Source organism: Vanessa cardui, chromosome 12 (assembly GCF_905220365.1).
Source record: "Vanessa cardui chromosome 12, ilVanCard2.1, whole genome shotgun sequence".
In the NCBI taxonomy this organism is placed as follows: domain Eukaryota; kingdom Metazoa; phylum Arthropoda; class Insecta; order Lepidoptera; family Nymphalidae; genus Vanessa; species Vanessa cardui.
This window is the reverse complement of record NC_061134.1, coordinates 7,132,802-7,149,159: the sequence shown is the minus strand read 5'-3', so window position 1 is coordinate 7,149,159 and position 16,358 is coordinate 7,132,802. Positions and strand designations below refer to the sequence as shown.

At 32.1% G+C, this 16,358-nt stretch overlaps 1 protein-coding gene across 2 annotated transcripts; it reads right to left on the bottom strand.

Moving 5' to 3' along the window:
- Positions 1 to 6,085: 6,085 nt before the first annotated feature.
- Positions 6,086 to 16,332, bottom strand: LOC124534157 (vitamin K epoxide reductase complex subunit 1-like protein 1). Of its 2 annotated transcripts, none has more exons than XM_047109862.1 (4): positions 16,219 to 16,332; positions 12,705 to 12,885; positions 10,791 to 10,888; positions 6,086 to 6,530 (listed from the first exon to the last, which is right to left on the bottom strand). In XM_047109862.1, the coding sequence occupies exons 2-4, from the start codon at positions 12,869 to 12,871 to the stop codon at positions 6,328 to 6,330; spliced, it is 468 nt and encodes a 155-aa protein (XP_046965818.1). In that variant the 5' UTR covers positions 12,872 to 12,885; positions 16,219 to 16,332; the 3' UTR covers positions 6,086 to 6,327. The 2 variants fall into 2 exon arrangements, with proteins under 2 accessions (XP_046965818.1, XP_046965817.1); XM_047109861.1 differs by lacking the exon at positions 16,219 to 16,332 and adding an exon at positions 13,599 to 13,748.
- Between the last annotated feature and the right edge of the window lie 26 nt (positions 16,333 to 16,358).

Here is a 16,358-nt window from a genome sequence, read left to right as displayed (position 1 = left end):
TGACATGCACTTGCTTTCTCGGGTTAAACTGATCCTATTGGTAGTATAAATCGGCAGTAATCATTTAATTTACCGATGCTACATCTAAGTTGGGTCGTACTATACTCTTTTCTTGTGCATCTATTTTTAATGTTAACGTTATTGTAGTCAATGTCGCTTATCAAGTGAAAAATACTAGTAATTTGTTAAGTTACGATTCCTATTGTATTACGATCAAACTTGGTCTGTTCCTCACAAAAAAAAAAGGTTCGTGTACGTATGTAGGCGCGTGAGAAGTTCTACGTGTTTGACGTAATTGAAAATAGTTTTTAATTGCATGCAAATAATTATTATAATCTACTATTTTTAACGTGATTTCTTCCTTTTTTCATCACTACTATAACACTTACATATATAATTCGCAATTAATAATTGTAAGAAAGTAGATATTGTGACTTTAGATAAGATGTAAAGTTGTTTTAATTTAGCGAGCAACATGTGTGATGAGCAACATGCACATCTAGTTTCATGTCACCTGTGCTAAGAATTGACCCATTTTTTATTTATAATGCCTCAAAAGAAGTAAAACATCAAAAACCTCAGTTGAATCGTAACTGAGGGTGGTTATACTAAATACTTTTAATTTTGCGCCATCAACCTTTGCACCGAAAATGTCACATCCCTTGTGCCTGTAGTTACTGACTTTTGAACCGGAATACAACAGTACTAATTGTTGATGTTTGGTGGTAGAATATATGAGGTTAGGATGGTACCCATCCGGAACTTAACAAAGCCCAAACACCAAGCGAAATTACAATATCACGAAAGTCGTGACATTTCATCATATATTTCCGTGTTTCTCCAAATATTCTCTCCAACGATACAAACATCTACTACCTAAGAATCTTAACTGCTAGCAATAAAATTAACAGGTTTCAAAAAAAAAGTATTCCTTTTACTAACTTTATTATCAGATTTGAAAAAATGAAAATATAATTAACCAAAGATGACCAAGAATCAACATCAGCCAGATCTGTATATTCAATGCAATTTCTAGGCAAAAATATATAATTACATTACCGTTCTCAGTTGTAAGACCTTGAAAATGTCTTAATTATCATGTTAACATTTTAGTTTTAGACAGATTATTAGAATAAGGAAATCCGTCCAGCGATGTACTTGAATCTAGTTCATAAAAGTATATTGGACAGATCGTAAATGTGATTATTTTTTTGGTACATTAATAAGCTTGTCTAAGACGAAATGCCATCAAACGAGGATAAAAAATTATGACTGTGCGATTGTTGATTACACTTATTAAGTTGTTCGTATGAAGTTATGAACGTTGGTGGCAGGCAGGCAATAGTTGTAGCTGGCCATATAAGGCTTCTGGTGTAGGCATAACACGCCGCACATTATTATAAACGTATAAACTAACTAACAAAGCGCGTAGGTTTACGTGCGAATTGGGAGGCAGTCAAGTGCTATAAAAAGTTACCGAAATTTCAAAATCATGACTCATGAAAATAAATTAATAAGATACCTACTAATAATTTTATACTTTCCATTTCGTCCTTGTTGGTATAAGCATCAAACGTTGGCACTTGTATCTGCTTAATATGTAGAAAAATACATTAGAGCCTTATAAAATATAAATGTGCTCCAAACAGAGATGATGTCCTTCTAATGATTTCGGCAACGGAGACTAAACAACTGCGCAGAAATATCGTAGTGTCCAATATTATCAGAGGAAAACAGATCGGGTAACGCAAAGACCGATTTAACATGACATGTAGAAATGCTCATACGCTAATTATTTATTAATAGAAAAATACACTAAAGTTTCACTGACCCAAGGCGCAAATCTATGGCACTTAATTTTTGCAGCCTTACTACATAGCTAAATCAAAATGTCATCATAATAAAGTATGTCATGTTATGAGGGTTATGTATAATTTTCCTTTTAAAGGATCCGGAAACCACAGCGCTCCGCCACACCCGATGTTGTAACATCAATTTATGCAAAGTAAAATGTTTTTATAGCAGTGTCATTTCTATTTACAGATACATGAAATGTGTATAAGAAATATTTACATTTACGTATACAAATAACTTCGCCGATAGAATTCAATGCGGCAATTAATTAATATGTAAAGCAATTCCAATTCTACATATGCTTGGAAATACTGCTAAGAAGTATCTAGAACTAATTACGTATTTAACAGGTAACAAATACATAATAGTCCAATTGGTTCTTCTAGTCGAGATGGCCCAGTGGTTAGAACGCGTGCATCTTAACCGATGATTGCGGGTTCAAACCCAGGCAAGCACCGCTGATTCATGTGCTTAATTTGTGGTTCTTCTAAACTACCTATTTACAAAGTTTTCCTGTACTTTATATCAAATATGTTATTATAAAGAAGCCTTGATATCAGATAACTGAATAACGCTTGTTTGGTTTAGTATTAAATAACAATTTATTGTAATTTTTGTGAAGCGGTTATATCAAATTAGATTAATTTAATTCGAATGCAATTAATCCGAATTGCATATAAAAACAAATCAGTGTTGCTATTCATTAAAAATAATTTACTGAAAGCGAAATAACAAATGAAAGTGTACAGCAATGATTCTTTGGACCTTTTGTATAATGTAAAATTTAGCTTGTCACATACATCGATTTAATTGCAACAAAATCCTAACATCTTTCACTTCACAAACTATATCGGATTATCAATCTGATACAGTATAGAAACTGTTATGCGTCTGCGCACAGTACAGAACGAGGATTTTCGTTGCTTAAACACTAATATATACCTACACTTCAGGCATAGTTCGGAATCGAACCGCACGTAATAACTATTACTTTCATTAGTATCATTTGGCGTTCTATGCGTCCATTAGGGAGAATTACATTTCTGAGATTAAAAATTTCATGGTCACCGTGATGACATGACATGGTCACCATGGTCGATGAAAAGCTACTACTTCTGATAAAATGAACATAGGTTGTAAACGCTTTTGAGAAAAAATACGTTTTACTAGTGGAATCGAAATAGTATTATGAAAAAACTCTTATAACGTAATTCGTATTCATTTCATTTTTTCTCTCGAACAATTTTTTGAATGAACTACAGTTTATGTATATTGGAATGTGACAGCCCTAATAATGCGTAACCGCAATAAGAAAATTCTCCATTCCAATAAAAGCATTCCACATTTCCATAATATTTAGATTTTATCTGTTTTGTAAACGCAACTCGAAATACTTATGACCGCAAAAACACATTGTCTGAAATTCTCACATAACGCGAAGTTTTAGTTTACGACCGAAAGTGGTGACCGTATACATAATGGAAATTACCATTGTTTTAATTTTATCTCTGATTATGTTTCTACTGTAGCTAGAAATTAATATATTAATCTTTAAACGACAGACAATTGAAAGAAGAAAAAAAATTCACGTTAATAATTCAAGTATGCAGGCAGATCTTGACATCTTAACAGGTTTTAGTGAATATAGGGCTACCATATTTCATGCTTTAGTGTTAATGTGTTTGGTTTAATTGCGTCTGGACAAACGTGATCCTTCGACTTTTGCTTGGTCTTATTGTATAGTCTATTCCAAACAAAACAATATATATATAGCCAAATAAACAACATTTGAAGCCGAATAGACGCGACATAATTGGTGGATTTGTGAAAAAATGGCTTTATTAACATCAACGGAATTTAATCGAATCATTGGAAGTAAAATTAACATTAATATACACTGAACGGAACAGTATTGTATTATTACTAAAGATATATTTATTAATAACTATCAGTACAAAATATAGCAGAACTATATAAGATTTTAAATTAACATGGTTATTTTTATTATTAAAGTTATTAATTTCGGGATATTCCTTCAGTCTCGTGAACAAGACATTCGTAGACAATGTCGAAATATCGAGCTCCACCGAACAAAAATAAAAAACATGGTAAATATCCCGAAATTAATAACTTTAATAATAGCAGAACTATTATAAAATCGCGTTGTATACCTAAAAGTAAGGTCTGTTTATTTTTCGTCGATTTCAAAATATTAGAATAAAAGGGATGTCGAGTTATTAAAAAACAATTCTCACAGAATATCTAACCTGACCCACTTTTAGAGAAAACTGTCCGGTCCATTTTAAAATCGAGTTTGGCTTCTGTACTTTAGGGTCTGGCAACCCTAGGCGGGCAGCCTTGTTACATGTACAATGCAGTAGTTCTTAACTGAGTTGTTGCCGAGTAAAAATGGGAATACAGATAATTATAGCTCTGGCCCAATTCCGGTTTCACAAAGATACTCTTTAAAAGCTTTTATTTAACATTACCTTTGAGTGTGGTTGGATCAAATCTTACAACTAAATTTTTTACCAGTTCCAACCAAACAGTAAAACCGAATTTATGCATATCTTAAGACATTTCAATTTCAAAATAGATTATATTTTTTTAGTAATAGTTAAATAATAATATTAATAGTTAGTATCATAATTTGAAATAAAAATTATTAATTATTCGAAACTTTTGTTCTAGCCTTTTTTGTTCTAGTTTCTAGAGTATAGCCTTATCAACTGCGGATTATGAGATCGGGATCATTCTGAAACCTATCCAACTATGTTATTTTGTAATTATAATTTCACGAATTATATTTTTAGGTCAAATATAAAATGCTCATTTTTCCATTCAGATAAAGATAAAACACTGTTAAAATATCGTAAATCGTAAATACTATCAAAGGCAAATGTAACCTTATAATCTTCTCATTGTAGTGCTCGCTTCACTTCATATACTTACTAAATATAGGCGTTTCATTTCCAGCTCATAAAATCGTACAGGTGTATTGGTTTGTGGTCGCGGTACTATAACACAAGAGGACTGTAATTAGATTGACTGTAAGACCCCTATTAGACCAATCGTCTTTTTTTTTCAAAAACAGAATAGAATACTTATGTTATCATCAGATGCATCTCATACCTGTACAAAACAATGTTTGTATGTTGTATGTTATAGATAATTATTAATCCATTACTAATGTTTCCTCAACATACACTAAAATCGGTATAGTACGACACAAATTAGATGTAGCATCGGAAAATTTAATGGAATAAAATAAAACCGATTACTGCCGATTTACACAACCAATAAAAATAGCTCCCTATCGCGCCATTCGACGTTATTCGTCGCTATAGATTCACGCGTCAGAGAAAGCAAGTGTATGTAAATCGACGTGACAAATTGACGAAAATATTTGGTTATATGATATTACAAGTTATTATTTTTATGCAAAGATCATATTCGCATGAGAAATAAGTATTGATAATTTGGGATAGTGTACTTAATTCGGATGTGGTCGGTTTTACGAAAAAAAGGCAAATGTAACCTTATAAGCTTCGCAATTGAAATCATCGTTTTAAAAATATTACAAAAATGACGGGTAGCATGGTCGTATCATTTATCAAAAATGGCAAGAGATAAAATCCTTATTTTAACCGTACATAATCGGACGGCCAGTTAGTGTATACATTTTTAAAGTTAATTGGGCATTACACAAACTTTTTTTATTCAAGCTACATTGAAATTAAAAACGAAAACTATAGACTTTCGTTAAACAAAAAGCGTGTCAAGTGCCATTCCAAGAAGAAGGATAATCCTGTCTCGTTTTGTAGTATTACTATCTTTATTGTAAGGAACAATAAGAACCACTTTTATAGTAAGGCCGTGTGCAAAAACAGAGCGTCAACAATCGCTTCGCTAATCAAAGAAGGATCGGCAGGACTGCGTCGGCGTCAACGCACGACTGATATGGTGATCACGTTCTCTTTGCGACGCAATAAAACTTAACAAGGAAATCTGTGTGTATCACTTAAAGGGTAATAGTTGCCGTTTTAGCACATGTGCAGCTTACTGATTACAACGAATTGATAAGAAAGGAATGACTAAATTTGAATGTATGGATTATAATCATTAAAATAATTTTGTTTCCTGTTACCTATAGTAAATATTAATCATTACTCACTACTCTTTACAACATATTAATGACTAATGAACAATAAAAAAGGACAAAAAAACAATCCAGAGCTAAAAAAAAAATTATGAATATATATGAATTTTAATAAAATAATTTATTGATATAATAATTATATTTATTTTGCACATAAAAATCTCATTGCAAATCACAACAATTTGCAACCGCCATCTATTGAGTAGTAAATGTATTAAATAAAGGCCAAGCCACAAGTCCGTTGAAACTTAATAGTACATATATTCGATAATAGATGGCGATACGCTCCATGTAATTTCAACCACATTAAATGTTTACCTATTTTTCGTAAGTAAACCATTGTGTTTTTTATTTAATAAAATAGCTATTATAATATTTAATAAATATGTAGATACACATACGACACAGAAATCACGTAGTACAAAAATAAGTAAATATGCTAAATAAACGCATGTTGCCAATGATGTAATTGATAGACCAATCTGCACTTTTACCACTGACGTCACGTTGAAAGTAGCTGAAACAAAGAAAAATATTTTCTTAATAACATCCGTTAATTATAATTATAAAGAATAATTACGGAACGCATTATTTGATTAAGTAAAAAATCAGAAAAAGTTATCAAATTTTAATTAATGTCTGAAGCAATATAATTTATCATGCCAAGTATTATTGAACGGCTTAATAGATATAATTACAGATTACATGAAAAATTGATTTCATTAATACGCAGTTAGTCAAAAAAACGGAATATTTCTAACAAAACCATTACTTTTCATGCTCATGTTTAATAAATTAAGCAAACAAATAAAAAAACAGATTCAACACGTGAATAATTTTAAGCAATTAATTAAAATATTTTACATAAATAATTGCTCATTGAGTCTATCATAACTGGCAGGTAATTGGGAACTAAAGCAAACACTGCTATCGAATAAACCGGTGCTCGTTTCGATTACCTTCAAAACTGAAATACAATAGGTAACTATACAAAATAATCCGACCATTTACGACCATGTTTCGTGGTATTAACAATTTAACGGAGCAATAAATGCTCACGCAAACTCTCCATAATATATTCAAATAGTGTACGTTTTATTGGTTTAAAATCGTGCCGTGGTTTCGACTTTCGGGACCGGAATAATTGCAAACTGCATTAATTGACAATTTATATTAGCATAACCCGATAGCTCGACTAGTGATTGCGTAATATTACATTTGAATAAAACATTATAGGATTAAGCGAAAATCGACTTACCGTACCTAATGAGATTTAAAACAGTAATAGATACACGAACATTGAATTATTACACAATGAATGTTATCAACGAAACTAATCGAGTGATTAATCTTACACTAAATATTAAAACAGCTACCTAATTGTTGGAAACATGACAGATTTATCATTATTACGAGTAATTTGGGTAAATTATATAACATCTATATTTTTAAAATAAATATTTCAAATCAAGTGACGTGTATATTTACCTGCCTACTTTTCGTTAGACGGCATTTATAATTTTATCAATACAACAAAAACAAACTTTAAAACCGTTTACAAGAAAAAATCAATACACGGTTTGCTGCTAAAGCAATATTTGTGAAAGCGAATTGTAAAGCCACAAATATTGCAAAGCACCAGAAAGTCAAAAGATTCTTCCGAGCCCACCTTGCAGGCATAGCCCGGAGCGTATTTCAAATCTCTCTCCCACAGGTTCCGCAAATGTTAGGCTATTACGATAACAGTTATTCACAGCTCGTGAGCTACCAAATAAGCGTGGAGTAAGCGGCTTACCGCTTTCGCAATATTTTCCCGGAATCACGAAGCACGAACCGTGATGATGTGCGAATTGCACCGTACGTACTAGACTTGCGTTAGAACTTGTTTAAAGGAATGTTCCCATGATTTTAATATGGATGATTAAGCTATAATATCAAACGACAAAATTTTTCGCTCATCTCAACGTCATTACTTTACGAGCCAATATAAAAGCAATTTCGTTTTTATTTTTCCGTATCAATTTTATACTTTATGTTGATTTTATTATAAAAGATAGAAGTTTCTATAACACATTTCAAGACGATCTATTGAATAATGTACATAAATATTTAGTAGTAGTACAATACAGCACAATACAGCGTTCTGTGTCATTTGTTTATTCGCACTTCACATGATAAATAATTACGTACAGATTCGTTTTCGGGGCATGATAAATAATAAATATATATAGCCATTCGATTATCCACAACGCTGTCGAGGTCGTGAATAGTGCTTGTTTTATTATACTGCCTCTTTTGTTTTTCGAAAAGCACACGAATTACTGTCCTATATGATTTTTACTTAGTGGAAGGGCTTTGTGCAAGCCCGTCTGGCTAGGTAACTGCCAACCATCATTGTATCAAATAGCAATACTTTATTATTATGATCTAGTTTAAAGTGTGAGCAAGGCAGTGTTTACTATACGGTATACCCACAAGGGACATAACATCTTATAATTTTCCAGGTTGGTGACGCAAATCTTACAGTGCTAATGTATATGGGCGGTTGGTGAATTCTATCTCCTATTAGGTTAATGTGCCCTTTCGCTAATCTAATATAAAAAAAAAATAAGTGAAACTAAACTCGCATTCTTACTATTATACCTATCACCGGCGCTGTCGGCTAATCTATTAATTGAGAACAACCGTTCTTGTTTTGGTCAGAAATCGGACTTATTTTTTTTACGAAAAAATTGTTTCAGTGTACTTGTAATCAGTTCACTCTTTAGTTTAGTAGAAGGATGCGACCAAATTGACCTTAAATCTTACTACTACTCAATTTTTTAAGCAGTCCCTTAGCTTATTTTTCATATTTTATATGTCAGGCTAGTCAGACGTAGGTACGTGTTCCTTCCTATTATTTTTCCTACACACATCCGTCCTCTGTTATGCTGAAAAAAATCCATCCACGTAAATATCCCACGCATATTTGTTATATATTTTCGTAATTTGACAAAATTGTAACGTGGCAAGCGCCACGAATTTTTCTTATGCTTATTTTTTTATTATAAGTATGCCGGATAAAGATCTGCCATCCTACACTTGTGTGAATGGGGCTTTTACTACGTTTTATAAAAAAAATGTATTGTGGTATTTATTATTTAACAAATCTATAAGCGCTTTCAAAATGAAAAAAAAATCGGTTAAATAGTTGTGGCAATCTTCATTGTATTGCATCTTCGGTCAAAAAAATGCCCATAAATGGTTTTGCTGGTCTAACCATTTTTTTAGTCTTAGGCAATGAGGTAAAGGATTCTTAGACAAATCTCATATTGAGCATATAAAAATATTTCATAATGTTTTAGTCAGATACAGGTATCGCTATCTTAATAAGCACGAGGTGAATTGAAGTCAGTCTTAAGTAGTATTTCTTGTGATAAGATTTTAACCTACGACCTTTGGCTTGTCATAATCATTAAGTGGGCTAACATGACTCCATATAAATACATTATAATTTATTTACTTGATTACATAGTTTCGTTACCCAGTCAAAATGACTCGGTGTATGAAACAGGTGGATATTTTAATACCATAAGATCAACGATCGCAAAAGGTTGCATATTTAATTTCGTGTGCGTTGAATTTATGTTTACAATTTAAATAATTACACGTTCTCTATATTCAAATAATTCATCCTCTTACTAATTTATTGAGTGAGAACAGATAGCAAATGTGTGTACCCGTTTAGTATTATGGTGGTGCTAACACTTTAGTGTTGTGACAAAGGCTAAACGCTTTGTATCTTTCTTTGTTATTTTTTTAATTATCTTATCAAAACAAACTGCATTCGTCTAGTATCTTAAAATACACCCAACATGTGTAAAGATACTTTATTTGAAAAATAAAGCGACTGTTTTAGATCTTTATAGAATTCCTTAAAAATTGAACGGATTTCTAAGGCATTGTATAATACCTCCTGTAAGCCTATAACTCCACTCTACCTGATGGTAAGTTTAGTCCAAACGCAACAAGAATACTACACTCAGCAAGAATGAGCCGCACTAATCGCCCTCACCATACCGGCCTGCATGATACATTTTCGCGCATCGTTTTAAGGAACCTAGTTTATACGGTTAGATTGAGAGAATAAAGAGTGCAACTCTGATTGCGTACCCACTTGGGCCCTACAATATGTCCAGCGTAATTGTTTGTTCACCCTTAAAATTGGCCGCCCAAGAGAGAAATCGGTCTGGGCGACGCGACATCATCCTTGTCTTATACCCTCTCTTACTATCCTATCACATTACATGCTGGTCAACCAATTACGTGCTCCATGAGCCTACGCGTTCGTTCGACCGCGTTGGTGCGATTTACGCTTAACGATTTAACTGCCGCCGCATCCCACGTTCTATACAATGCTGCACTTTAGAATTGTAATACCAAAATTATAATAAAATACACCAAAGTTCATTAAAATAATGTTATAACAAAGGCAATATTTTATCATTAAAGTAGAAAGACCTGTATTCACTGGTCCATCTAACGGTATGTTTCTTTCCATAGACATTAGCACCGAATAAATTTAAACCATTGCGTAAAGAACTAATGCACCACCCACCTTGAGAACTAAGATGTCCCTTGTGCCTAGTTATATTGCCTCTCTTACCTTTCAAATCGGAACAACAATACCAAGTGTTGCTACTTGGCAGTAAAAAAAATTAATGAGAGGTCTGTACTTAACCAGACGGGCTTGCATAAACCCTATCACCAAGTCAATAATAGATAACCATATACTCACTTAAGAATATCATAATGCAATAAAACATAATTCCGTACACGCAGTTCGGTAGTTTAAACGGCGAATCTTTGGGTATAATACCCAATCCCTTTCCGTACCTGAAACACAATACGATTGTTTTTTAAACAAAAAAACCACTACAAAAAGGATTTATTAACTTCTATATTATAACATCATTTCTAAAGTTTTTTTTCTGTTATCTAAGCATCGTTATTTAAAGGTGTTTAGTTAAACACACATTTATCTCTTTCTGTCATTATTGGTTGACAAAAAAAGACAGCGTGGCAGCATTACTTGAGTAATAATACCATAACATTTATCTCCAAAACTTGCATTTTTATATATAATATAAAAATGCAAAGGTTTTTGAACCATATCAGTGGGCGCCTAAATGCATAATGTTGTATGTGTAATCAGTATAATATAATATAATAAATTAATAACGATTAAAATGGTTTTGCTGTCCGTACCAAACAGAAGCAAGTATAGACAGCAAGAAAAGAATAGATATAACGGCAATCGGATTTACATTATTTGTCAGACACAGAAAGTGAGTTTGTTTTACACTATTTATAGATTTAAACATAACCTAAGATCGTATATTTAAAAACAAATTCCGTTTTTATACAAAACAATATAGTTTTCGGTGAAAGAAACGTAACGAGGACACCTGACGTAGTTGGGGAAAAGGTTATTTGTGTATTGTCTAGCACGACATACAAAGATTTGTACTACTAATAAATTAATGCTCGACGTCATTACTTCATTACATTATTTCTCTAAAAATAATTTTATTCCAAGACTCGAATTTTTCATCTGTATAAACATTGACAGAATATAAGATTAAGCTTAATGCAAGACCATTAACCGTAAGATTATGTTATAAGAAGAAATGAGTCGGTAACTATAGGCTTGGTAGCAAATGACGCTTTTGAAGATGAAAATCGACCCCATCGACGACCCCTTACTATTACCTCTCTAGAGACATACGATTCGGAAGAGAGCCAACCCCAAAAGATATGGCGGCAAGATTTATTTTAGTTAAACAGAGAAATTTAATAATCATTTTACCTATTTTAATAATACCAAATGAAATCCTAGCGGTTCGGATACTGGACGGCATTCAAATAGATGTATTTCTTTTTTTTAAATTTATTTGATTTTATTTTGCACTTTCCATTGTCTATGCTATCTTTTGTCTATGGATCTTATCTACGTGTCAGAATTAAACTGTTTTGTTTCCACGAACCACATTTAAATATGTAAAAGTTTTCACCGAAACCGCATCGCTCGGATAATAAAATTAACCGTGGCTGGATTACATTAAAAAAGACAATGTAAAACTGTAAAAATATTATGATAGTAATTTAACTTGGATGAAGTATCCGTTATTAAACCTTAAATATAAAACTACTTTTAGATATGAGGTAAATCATACACTATTAAATTCCATTGGCTTAATTTTTTGTATAAGTTTTTTATAATCATTAATTATTTTGTAGGTGTAATTTGGTAGCCTACGAAGGCCAATATTTGTAACTGAGATTTCCTTCATTTTATGTGCCTCGTCGTCGATTGAATTATTATTAGACGAGCATGGTACTTGCATAACTTGTATGTAACTTTTAAAATGCCATACCAAGAATGTTAGTAGCAAGCCACTTAACTTTACTAATATTATAAATGTGAAAGTAACTCTGTCTGTCTGTCACTGCTCTTTCACGAAAACCACTGTACCGAATTTCTTGAAAATTGGTATGAAGCAAACTTGAAGTCCAATGATGGAGGCTAGGCTACTTTTTTGCTTATATATGACAACCAATCCCCTAAAACGTGATCGAAGCCGAAAGCGACATCTAGTGTGTATATATGTTTTAACTTCATTCGAATTAAAAAAAATTAACAGCAACTTACTTAGATGTTAACACTTTCGAACAGCTCGCGTGTTCAGATATATCGCAGAGTGCTTTGTACCCCGGCTTCATCTCAGCCGCCATCTCTACGTAGAGTGCGTACGTTGAGAGCAGTATACCCAGTAAACATGTTGCTATTACACCACGATTCAGACCTGTGATTTGCATCTTATATGAGGTATCTGTAAATAAAATGAAACTTTCAATATCGGAATCGTAAATATACATACTTATGTTACGTTGAATTTCGACATCACAGTTAAGTTATTGATTTCCAAAACGGTTTTTTAAACATAACACTTAGAAAAATAACATTAAATGAAACCAAATATAGATAGCATATTATTGATCAGAATAGTTTACAGTATTCAAATATAAATATATATGCATAGAAAAAGTCTACAGCCGTTTAAAATTCAATTTCTCAAAGCAATAAATATGTTAATCTAAAGTTTAAAATCAATTCACGCGAACCCTTGTAAATGAATCAATTCCACTATAAAGTAGGGGAGCCGTATGTTTGAAGACTTGCGTAAAGGGAAAAAATAAAATATCAGGTCTCGTAGCAATCTACTTCATTTCACCACCCCTTCGTGTACACGCGGCGTTATGGCAAAATAAAAAATTTAAACAAAACCAATACTAAATCGACGTGATTGAATAAAACATGATTTAATATGGATATTAATGCTTAAGTAAACACAAAAATTTGTTTCTACGGCTATAAATAAAATAATTTATATTCATTACATAATTAACAAACAAAAATCGTGATCAATGATTTATAATGTGTGATATTGTTTGGCGAGGTCATTAATTAAACCAGTAACAAATAAACAGCATCATCAAATGGATATACATTCGAAAACAAACATACAAGTCCGAGAGGACTTACCGTAATAAATATCTTGTCGCTTATCGTTTATAACATAAAACAATGTTATAACTTAAACACAACTTCACCATGTGATTACACAAATGAGACTGAGCTTTGCGTAGGTATTAGATAATTCTTGTAGGCATCACTAATCAGTTATGACAACATGCACTGATAATATTCACCGACGACATAATACATTCTGATAGGTGTGAAATTTAAGCAACAAAACGCGAACATTGTCAATTATATTCAATAAGAAAATAGATTAAGTAAATAAATTATACTATTTTTATAAAGGGTATTAGAGTCTAAAGTCTAAAGTCTTATTAATAATTATAAAGGCAAATTTCTTTTTATAAATATACATTGTTATGCAAGGAATGGAGACTTACAAATAGTCGTTACCTTTTTACTTCTTATATTACTTTGATTTAACCTTTGGTAGTGACTCTCATTGAAAGACCGCCTGGATAAGTACCACTCACCTATCAGGTTTTAGCTATTCTCCTGCTAACGCTATTTGCTGCGTAATCAGCTTTAGGGTTAAAGGGAGCCAGAGGAATTACAGTACCAATGACTATTAGCCATGGTGAGCAGCTTTCATCAAGTGGTGTTGGATCGTTTGCCTTCAAATCTACAAATTTTATTCAAGTAATCTTATTGGTTTGGTAATTATTACGAACCATAAAAAATATGGTGGGTCTAACTAAGATTTCAATTGTATATTAGCGCAAAAAATATACGAGTACGTCTTAATTTTTTTTCTTGATTGAGATTTACAGCAGCGACGCCGTAATGCCCCACTTCTGGACTATGGACTTCACTACAGTTACGTAGGTTTGAAGTTTATTCCATACCATCCGATATATGCAAACCCTTCGAACAAGTTATACATTTTGTATAAAAGTGTAATAATAATGAAAAAGATACATCTTAAACATCCAGATCTAGAAAACTATCCTAGATCGTATCGTGTTTCTGCTAAATCAGATGGATTGAATGAACCTTAAATGTAATTGCTTTAATTCGACACTTACTATTTTGTATTGCCAAAGCCCATATTACTGTACAATATTAAAACGAAAAAATATTTGACTTCATTCAAATTACAAAAACATACAATATTCTTAAATTATATATGTAATTCTAACTACATTTCGCCGGATACAAGAACTTTACTGCTAATATATTTCGTTACACATCCGTGATTTAGCCACTGATCGCCGCTTTTGTAACATTAAACTGTTTTCGTCCAATAATTGTGCAAACGTAATGCTTTCTTCCTGTCGAATTTCAGCCATGGCGGGATATTACTATGGCGTTTACGAAAACTTTGCACTGAGTCATTGTATGATGATCATAATACAAATTGGAAGTGACGGCAAATCCATGACTATAGGAAAGATGCAAGAACAAGCGACAAAAACAACGGTATGACGTGTTCTTGAGGAACAGAAGTATAAATGCTTAGAATTTCCGAAGTGCTACTCTGAATTTAGAAAACCCAAATAGCATTTTAATGGCCCAGCCTACCACTTGAAAGTGGTGGGCTGAGCCATGATCAGAGACTTTGTAAACTACTGGAATAACGAGACAAGATCAAGTGAGGTATGAAAAAAAAACTCATCCATTGGACGAATGCGACTGTCAAAAACGTAAAAAATAACAATTTAAAGCAATCAATGTCATGATCAAATGAGTCAACAATTCATCATTATTTAATGTTGAAGAGGAACATAGGAAAAATAAGAAAAACTACATATTTTTCTCCTTCCTCATAATATAATGTATGCGTAAAACATGGCAAAAGCAACGTAATACCACTCTAAGAGCAGTAGGTACATCATGATAATCTGTTTACATGTGACAGGGATGCAATATATGTATGAATAAAATTGTTTGACGTATTGTCAATAAACATTTTAAACAAGAACGTCAATGTCACGTGTTCCATTGAGTTTTGTGTACTCTAATGAACCAAGGTTTAGATCTCTAATATTATCCCCAAATAGTGTTTTATATTAAACGAAGTTGCAATTAAAAAATGATATATACTGACATTAGTAATACAAATAAGATGTTGACTCGAAAGTATTATACAGAATACAAAGTTCAAATAACTAAGAACCATAAAATCACAACACTGCATGTAGTTAAAATGTAAGTATGCTAAAACACTTCCAAAGAGGTGTTTCATTTTACTTTAGAAAATAATACAATTTTATTATTTAAGTAGTTAAGTGAGACATTCAAATTGAACGGGAATTTCAATTTATTTAAATTCGAATTTAACAAATTAAAAGTACTGACAAATAGTATAACTAAGAACGCATCTATAAAGATATGTCAAATAACGAGACAGTCGAGCTGAGACACTCACAAACTTCACTCGCGTAGCCATTTCACATATAATTTGTCACTTCGTGCTGTTCTTTTTACTACTAACGCACTCTGTGTACGGTTTTTGGAAACAAATGACACAACAAAGGTTCTTTTATGACCAACATTATAATATAAATATATACAATAATGTTACAATTAAAATTATTAAATAGTATCGAAGAATTTACCGTTTTCCTAACTTTATTATTATATTATAGTAGAATACAACTGTTAAATCAATGATTTTACTTACTTCTAGGTAATAAAATAGGTCAGCAAGGCAATCTTAAATTTTATAGCGAAGAAAGAGATCGAATTATAAGCGTGAAGAGTAAAACCGAGCGCCACATTGCCAATGACGCCCGATATCGCGGAATGTACTTGTTTTTAGGT

Coding starts and splice junctions, on each gene's coding strand:
- LOC124534157 (XM_047109862.1), bottom strand. CDS start 12,871: ATGCAAATCACAGGTCTGAATCGTGGTGTAATAGCAACATGTTTACTG. Junction 10,889..12,704: donor TCGAAAGTGTTAACATCTAA/GTAAGTTGCTGT, acceptor ATTGTGTTTCAG/GTACGGAAAGGGATTGGGTA. Junction 6,531..10,790: donor TTGCATTATGATATTCTTAA/GTGAGTATATGG, acceptor TCTTTGTTTCAG/CTACTTTCAACGTGACGTCA.